The 8,810-nt window shown below is 48.6% G+C and overlaps 1 protein-coding gene across 1 annotated transcript; it reads right to left on the bottom strand.

Moving 5' to 3' along the window:
• Window positions 1-668: 668 nt before the first annotated feature.
• On the bottom strand, window positions 669-7,820 carry LOC142574931 (phosphate-regulating neutral endopeptidase PHEX-like). Its single transcript, XM_075683919.1, has 3 exons — window positions 6,966-7,820; window positions 2,660-4,386; window positions 669-2,010 (listed from the first exon to the last, which is right to left on the bottom strand). Exons 1-3 carry the CDS (start codon window positions 7,818-7,820, stop codon window positions 1,614-1,616), a joined length of 2,979 nt encoding a protein of 992 aa, XP_075540034.1. The 3' UTR covers window positions 669-1,613.
• Window positions 7,821-8,810: the final 990 nt, after the last annotated feature.

Here is an 8,810-nt window from a genome sequence, read left to right as displayed (position 1 = left end):
CAATTGGTTTTACTCCCTTTCTACCTTCTTTACCATAAACACCAGCAGTAAACGGCATGAAGGCATCAAATTATCATATGCTTTGAAATTTGGTCTTCACTCGGGCATGAAATCCACTTCAATGGTAAACGCGATAACTCGGCGTAGAAGGTGTGACGACTACGTTATGAGAAGAGTAGGGCCACGAAGCTTGAATGAAGACGATTGACCGACCACGATGGCATTAACCACCAGCATTTATCTAACGGTTCAAGTTGGTAGGCAACATAGGGCACTGGGTCGACGAAAGTAGATAGATAGATAGATAGATAGATAGATAGATAGATAGATATATAGATAGATAGATAGATAGATAGATAGATAGATAGATAGATAGATAGATAGATAGATAGATAGATAGATAGATAGATAGATAGATAGATAGATAGATAGATAGATAGATAGATAGATAGATAGATAGATAGATAGATAGATAGATAGATAGGCTAACACGACCAAAGGAGGCAAAGAAAGCCAATCACATTAATAAATATAACGTGCGGTAAACGGTGCGCTTTTCACGTGGCTTCACTCACTTTCCACCATGCTTACCATCAACAAGGGCAGTAACTGGCGTGAATGTAAGAAATAATCCTCAGCTTTGAAATTTATTCATCACTCGGGCGCGAACTCTACATGAATGTGCAGAGTGCTAACAATCGAACGTTTAATACATTGGATAAGTTGGCAGGGCAACAGAACGCTACGCTTTCTGTGCAGTTTGCTTTCATTTGTCTCGAGAACCGCTAACGAGCGCTGCGAGAACCGCAGTAGAGCTTCCAGAGAATTCGACAAAAACAAGGTTTTATTCACTGATCTCTGTGTGGGGCAGTTACTAGAGAAATGGAACGAATTATTTGACTCGGGAAGCAGTTCAAACCTGTCAAATATTAGCTTGTTTCAGGCCTTCCGTAAATATGCACCAGGTGCCCTTCAGCAAACTGCAGAATATTCAATGATGCAGGCATAGAAAACATACGCTAGGGAGCCGCGAAATGCCAAGAAAATCTTGATAAAAAAGAAAGAAAAGTACAGCCAAGAAATAAAATGGACATTGTCTTCGAAAACACATTCATGACTCCGGCTTCGCAAGCAAAAATTAAACAAAAGTGCAAACAGCCCGCAAACGCGGTAGATGACGTCAATGTTTTTCGACTTCTGAGACACCCAGATGGGCACATTGTTGCTAACCAAAGGTAAACGTTTTAAATACAAAAGCAGTCAGAGAGCTGAAGAACGATCCAAAAGAAGAAAGCAAAAACAAAAAAGCGCCAAAAACGTAAAAAAGAGGCGCCTTGTACTGCGCGCCCGCGATGAAACGTCCAAACAACACGCGTCAGTATTTTAGAGTGCGTTGTACGCCAGAACAAGCCACGTAGACGAAGTGCCAGTTGCACTGCTGACGCCCTCATACAAAGAGCGCCATCGCTTTGCAAAAGACGGCGAGCACATTTCAAGGCATTGAAAGGTCCAGGCAAGAGGAATATTGTCTGACACTGATAAACATATTGTGTACGTTCACACTTGTGGCGTGGTAAACATCGCGCGTGATTTCGGTCTTTTCCAGCCCCCACTTATCGGGTGAAGAATGTGCACTTCTTCTTGGGATTCATTTTTGATCCGTACGGGCATTGAAAAGCCCGCGCAAATGCCTCCGAATTGCTCACAGCCTTGTTGCAGTCCACCGTGTACTGACCCACGGCTCCGGGAAGGCTGCACGTCATGTAGCACAAAGTCATGAAGAACACCTGATCGCCCGAGAGATTCCGGGAAATACCCTGTGGACTGTCGTCGTCGCTTTCGCTGACGGAACGCCTGTACGCTGCGTAGGCCACTTCGAGCGCGGGAATCTCGGGAAAGACGCTGGTCCTGGAGCCGGGTCGGGTCGGATAGGTGGGGGAGTCGACGACGGGAGCCTCCTCTGCAGTCGCCACGCAGCCGTCCCGGTCTTCGAAGGCTCGAGAAGCGGCGCTGTAAAGAAGAGTAGTGTAATCTTTGATAGTTATAACAAAACGGAGGTGCGGCTTTAATCGCGCACTAAGTAAGACAGGACATTTTAGATTGCCGTTGGAATTATTAAGTAAGCACTTTCGGAAAAGCGGGAAAAGCGGAAAAAATTCTGGTAGAAAACATCCAGTTTTGAATATTGTGGACGGAGCAATGCGCTTTTAGATAACTTCTACAATGTGAAGTTCGTATAGTGTTTGGGTGGCTTCACTGTGTAAACATTTCCCAGCTATTTCAAAATGCAGTCGGCCGTACTTGAGAGCATATCGCGATATCAATGTTCTTCAGTCATAAATCAGTTCAGAAACAAGCTCTTCCAGTTCGATTGTCAATATACGCGAACATACGTGTATTGTTACAGGCAAAATGATCTCCTGACCCATTCTAGAAATTTCTTCGCACAGTTACCTACAAAGGCTAGCTTAGTTCAAACAACCGTGTCGTGGCCAACGATGGCGCATCACCATAAGCTGTAACTTAGCGAAGTAGCAAAAATAATGGGTTGATTATGTCTATAATATTAGGAAAGTAGTCTATCTGCGTTGTTCTGGAATAACCTGCCATGTAAAAGTGAAAATCATCACATTCGTAAAATTAGGCTAAAGAAGCTTACGGGGATAAAAAGGAGTCGCCGAAAGTGCCGTTTGGATACCACTGCTGTCCCTGTTTGTCCATGGATGCGACGAGATTCACCGCCATGGAGAATCCGAGTCCTCCGTAGAACATAGCTTTGGTCCCGTCAGCGTAGTAAAGGGGCGGAGTAATGGCACCCACAGCTACCTTCACTGCGCCACTTGCAGCATCGTATAAGAGGTACGGCAGTTCGTAGTTGACCGCGTAGCTCAAGACGTCGATATTGGCACTTGTATAGTACGTATCAGCGGCAGACCGACTCGATTGGATCCAATATTCTGCAAACGGCAATCCGGCGCTCGGAAAAGTCGCGTACATGCGATCCAGTGCCTCGTTCTCCAGGAAATGCTCTGGGGGCCACAGCTGCAGGCGTGTCGAAGCCAGCTTCACGGCGGCAAGTTGTCGGTTGTCGGCATCCAGCCAGTCTGTGGTGTTGACCAAAGCGATGGCGGTTGCAACCAGGCGGTCGAACTTTGCAGAGATGACGGCGCGTTCCTGTCTTGAGAAACGCGACACAGAGGTGAGAGCAACTACCAGGAGTCGGTAGGCGGTCTCGACAAAACGTTCGCAGAAGTATGGCCGGTAACGTATGACGCCTTGGTCGTACCGGTACTTCAGCAGCTGCAAATCTACTGCTGGTGCCAGGAGCTGCACGCAAGACCAAGCAATCAGGGACAGCAGCTGGGTGTCCGTGTACGAGGCCATCACGTCCGCCATGGTCTGGAAGAAGTTTTTGTCGGCTATGAGAACCTGGTCGTTGGATTCCATCTGAGGCTGAAGCTCTAATTGCCTCAATGCCCGTAGCCACTGCTTCGAGTCCAGAGGAGGAGTGTAGACTCCAATCTTGGCGATTGGCACCAGTAGTTGTTTGACTCCAAGTGGACGCATGGCGAATAGGAGTCTTCTAAAGACGTCCCCTTCCAACACCATAGTTGTCTCTATGAGCGTCTGGTTTATCGTCGCGTCCTTGTCATAGCTTCCTTTGAGGATGTAGAAGAACGCAGCCCAGTACTTCGCGTATCCGCCGGTATTTTTGATTGTGAGATGATGCTGGTACATTAGCGGTACAAGTGGGCCTGGGTCTAAAGTCAAACGCCAATTCGGTGCGGGTCCCAAGCGCAGTAGTCTCAATTGAAAGAAGAGTGAAACCTGCCACTTGAACGCGAGCGTTATCAGTACATCGAGGGCGCTGGTGTCACTTGACTCTGGCTCTTCCGGCCACGACAGTCTACACTCCTTTAGGAACTTCCAGAAGATCGCCACGTTCGAGCCGTACTGTTTACTGTCGCCCATGCATGTGGCGTACATGGCTAGCGGCTTGCGGCCAACCCGAATTATCTTGGCGCCTTCTGTAAGAATATTTTTGAACAGTGGGAACCAAGATTTCCGCACGTCATCCATGGCTGAGTTAGAGTGCTCAAGGTAGCCCTTTGGTGGGGACCAAGCGGAACAGACGTAAGCCCCGAAGTTCTGGCAGGGATCGAGGCTGCTGTTTAGTTTGTACGAAAGGCGCCAGGCATGATCGACGCAATCTTTGGTATTGCAGTACGGCTTCTTCGGAGCAGTTTCTTGCTCTCTTCTGAACAGGATGACCACGGCGGCTGTTGCGGTTGTGACTATGAAGAGGAAGATGGCCGTGAGGAGGATGTGCTCCTTTGTGATAGGTACCCCTGCTACTCTGACCACTATCCGTGAACCGCGCTGCCCCTGTAAAATGAAGCACGAAAAAAATATCTCACTTATTCGTGATACCAAAATTACGTGCTGAGAAAAAGTGAGGGCGCGTGTATGTTATCAGAAAGAAGGCACATGCGCTTTTCAATTTATTTTTTGCTTTCTTTACGTGAATATTCCGACACCTGCCGTTCGGGCATGAAGGAAATCCGAGAAACATTGATAATGACGCAGGCCAGTGGTTGTTCTCACCTTTCATTATGTAGATTTGCCTTATTTTGCTGAGGAACCATAGTATGTGTGATATTGTAAAATACGCTGTCGAGGTTACCCAGGAAAACCGGGCTTATGCGTTGACACTACTTGGTATTTATACTACTTGGTATTTATACTTGGTATTCAGCTCCCCTGTGACAGTATTGCGTGCCGCTATGGTGAAGAGGCTTGTCGTGCAAGGACCTATAGTTCACAATTTCAGTGCTTACATGCGGCAGTGGTATCTTGCCAGTGATTTCTGGAACGAGCCAGCGAACGTAACCATAGCGCGGAGCTTCTGCTTGTCGTGTGCTTACAGCCAGTGTTTGCTCAACTCAGCTGTCGTGTCAGCAAACCAACAGTAGCTCTGCTGTTCGCGGTGACATAATGGAGACTAGGGTCGAGATTTAGGTGCCGTAGCACCAACGTTGCGGTTTCAGCCGTTATGGTTTGGCACGACTTGCTTGATTATGGACTCCCAACTTCGAGCACTTCCAGGTAGTGCGTCGCACGCGCTGTGGTGCTTTTCACACAAGCATCTTCGATCGGAGGTATTTTTGAGGCACAGTATTGAGGAAAAAAAACGACATTTTGTTACTGCGAGCCCCGCTGCCCTCCAACTGAAAGGAGCAGTCGGTATACTAGTCCTCGCAATTATGACACCGGTCGCTGAAGTTCCACAGTGTGGAGCGAAGTCCGAATAAAATTAGGCTGTCTCGCGATTTCCATGCTCGAAACATTTTCTCTCGTCTTTCCGTACATATGTGCCTCAAAGAAAAAACATCGACGGATCCCGTGCACTGTGCTAATCGATATAAGCAAGCTTTGTATGTGGTTTTTTTATTAATTAATTTGTTCATTTATTTATTTCATTACCCTCAGGGCCCGAGGGCATTACACGGCATTGCTTTGATTCACGAGAATTAGCGGTGAGGTTGGCGGCGAGTGCGTAAGTTCTTCAGTGTTTAGACCAATACCAGAGTGGAGAGTTGATGTTGCACGTTACCCGGTGTGCGCCGCTGCAATTTCTCTGCGTACTCCACAGAATACACAGGGAGACGTGTTTGCTTGATACGTTGTTGCGCGTCACTGTATATAATGCCTGAGAGGACTGATCATTATCATTGCTTCGCATGGCACATTGCTTCGTGGCAGAAGTGTTAAATGGTGTTATAGAGCTACGCGCAAATCAAATAATAATTGCATGTATGCATTGTATACATAGATTCGGCGTCTGCACCACGTTTCACTGCGTAGCGAAGACGCTCTTGATACGCGCGACCATTCCTTCCGGCCTGGTTGTCCTCGGAGCTGAGTGCATGCTTTGCAGCCATTTTGCTGGCGCGTGTTTACCTGCTCCTTCTGCATTCCTGGCGAGCATGCTGTTGAGATGCTTAAGACGCCAGCTCCGAGGGCTCTCTTCAGGCTATGGACGGTTGTAATGTTTACACTATCAGAGAACGGCACGCGACCTCCACTGCTCAGCACCTGCATTTCTGTCGGATAGGAAAGGAAGCGCAGCATCTGCCATACGCACAAACTGTTCAACGCTATCACAGCGGTGCCAGTCGGGATTCGCGGAGGGGAGCGCCATCTGTTAGTGTTGCGAGAAACCCAGCGGCACGGACGGCACGACCATCACAGCAACGCCCGTAAAATCGTGAGAAGAGGGAAAGAAATCTTCGCTTTACAAAGAAAAAAAAACGTGCCGGCGAGACAAGGCATCGGGTGATGTAGGGAGCTGTTGCAACACTGACATAATTCGTTGATTCTTGACGTCTGCGTCACCTGCGCCGCGGGTCGGCCCGGGATTGCCCTATTGTGGGGCTTTTTTTTTTCTACGCGCGGACACGGTAGTGGGGAAAGTAGCCCTTCACAGCTTCGCTGTAAAAGTTAATTAATTCACGTCCCGAAAGGTTCCAGGAAACGTCATCCGCTGGGCCTCTTTTTCGCGATTTCGCTTCCCACATCTTATAAGTTGTCGGTAAGCTTAACTCTCTAATCTAGCTGGTGGCGGTAAGTACCTTTACAAAGGCTGTCACCACCCTGAATCAGAGCTTGCATGTAGGTTCTGTTGGCATGCGCGGAGGCTAGTGCCACCTGGAAGCGTTGCATGAAACCCAGCGGCACGCGCGGCAAGACGATCGCAGCAGCAGCGCCCGAAAAGGCGTAAGAAGAGGCACATAAAAAGCTTCGCTTTGAAAAATACAGCCCAGGATTCGCAACTCCGCGACTCCCATGATATGTCGCGCATTGCAACAACTATTTGTGACACCTTTTCGATTGCCAGAGATCGCTCACTGATAGCTGAGCCTGTGCACTACGGCGTGAACGCAGAAAAGAAACAGCTCGCTCACGTGTTCCGAGTCCCAGATCGAAGACTTGCTTCCTCGTCGCTTGGCCCGCTGCTCTGCAATGCGTGCTCTGCTCAACGTCTCGAGAACTCTAACGAAGGGCGAGAACGATGGTTCGCGCTGGGACCCCGAGTCTTGCGTCGACGACTTTCCTGAGTGTCCGCTTCTCGAGACGGCGTCGATGGGAACCGCCAGAGTGACGGTAGAGCCGGAGCGTGTTCTCGCCTTAACCGTACCAGGCGGTAGCTTTGCACGGCGGACTTCGCCCGTCAGGGTTGTCTCGGCTGCTTCGTTGTTCGATGTGGAAGTTGTCGCAGCGGCTGTGATTGACCGAGCACCGGCAACAGACTCTAGTGCCTGTGTCGGCTGCGATGTGTAGCGTTCTCTTGCAGGAGGCTGGCCTTCGGCTTCGGCGACTGCTCGAGCTTTTGTTGGACGCCCATCGGTGGCTCCTCGTTCTACCGAAAAAGGAGCTTCCGTCGTAGAAGCGATGCCCCGTTTGCGCGTGCCAAGTTCGGTGCTACCGTCCTGTTGTTCCTGAGGTGCCGTTATGTTGGGTTTAGCGGGCTGGACGGCGTCATAAAACGACAGTCTTCGCTTACTTTTTGGAGGTTCGTTTTTGAGAATTTGACTGACTGATCCAGTGGCGCTGGTCACGCCTCTCGGTAGAGCTGAATCCAACGGGGTGTCTGCGGTAGCTCTTTGATTGGGATAGCCCGGACAGTGGTGGGTCCCTTCAAGCTTGCCAGAGGAAATGGAGCTCCGAGAAGATGCGCGTCCATTGGAGCTCGCGGAGTTTCTTCGAGCACGAGGTCGCTTCTTGCTCTTGTCGGCTTGATGCTGAGAGCTCGGAAGCATCTCTTATTTGCTTGCTGTGGTCGCAAATCGCAGAGCCCAAGATGTGCAATCAGAAATGCCGTTACCCTGCTTCTTCTTCTTCTTCTGGTATTGTTTGAAACAAGCTCGTGACATATGCAAAGAACCAATGCGGCCGGTTCTCTCAGGCGCCGCTAGCGCCGCCTGGATTCTAATTTTAACTCCACTGATAAACAGAAATGTTCACTTTCTAATATTAGATGATCATTTCAATATTATTCACTTATTGTCTAAATTTAGAAACGCAAGGTGACGTGTGAATATTTTAGTTGTTTAAAAAGTGAAATGTGTGTTCCCATGGTGGCGCCACGCCAATGCTTGGACGCGAAACACACCACATGCCACGGGCTTGCTCGTTGCATGAATGACGCATGGCCTGAACAGAATTATTGGGATGAATATGTTCCGCTGTTGTGGCACATATCCGTATGTCCTTAGAATGGGGTGACGGAAAGGCGCGTAAACTGAATAATTATTGAAAATTGTCAAAAGAAATGTGCAACCGAAAAGAAGTAGGAACGAGGAATATATTGCACCATTACCCCTTAAAGAAGTCAGTGCTCCAAGTTTCGTAGTCGCGAACAATGTCCTGGAATTCAGAACATATCTCTTCGCATCTTCGCGCAATGAGTATGTGTAACTGAATGGGGAAAATTATAAGAAAATTTATATTTAAAAATATCGGCCGACGATCAAAAAGCTTCAGCCTACTATTTCAAGAGGGTAGTTCCTTCTAGCACCAGTGGTGTGTTCAAGCAGTGTTTTAGTCAAGGATGGGCGGTGAAGTACCAGGACCGGGGGAAAGATTTTCGCACCCTCCCGGCAGAGGGCACATTGATTTGAAGAAGCGCTAAATTTAAATCGTAGAGCGAATCATTACAGATGCCGTTGGAACAGGAATGGTAGGGGGAGTGTATATAGTCAGTCTGCACGCGCCGGTGTTTGAGAGGCAGCCAGGACAGATATATCGAT

The sequence above is a fragment of the Dermacentor variabilis genome, chromosome 3 (assembly GCF_050947875.1).
Source record: "Dermacentor variabilis isolate Ectoservices chromosome 3, ASM5094787v1, whole genome shotgun sequence".
Classification (NCBI taxonomy): domain Eukaryota; kingdom Metazoa; phylum Arthropoda; class Arachnida; order Ixodida; family Ixodidae; genus Dermacentor; species Dermacentor variabilis.
Note: the sequence above shows the minus strand (reverse complement) of the source record. Positions and strands in the feature narration are given on the sequence as shown.

What these genes read in the sequence shown, in the direction of transcription:
- LOC142574931 (XM_075683919.1), bottom strand. Translation starts at nt 7,820, where the DNA reads ATGCTTCCGAGCTCTCAGCATCAAGCCGACAAGAGCAAGAAGCGACCT. An exon ending in CGATCTGGGACTCGGAACAC is followed by an intron (nt 4,387 to 6,965) that starts GTGAGCGAGCTG and finishes TTCATTTTACAG; the next exon opens with GGGCAGCGCGGTTCACGGAT. An exon ending in GGCGACTCCTTTTTATCCCC is followed by an intron (nt 2,011 to 2,659) that starts GTAAGCTTCTTT and finishes TCTTCTTTACAG; the next exon opens with CGCCGCTTCTCGAGCCTTCG.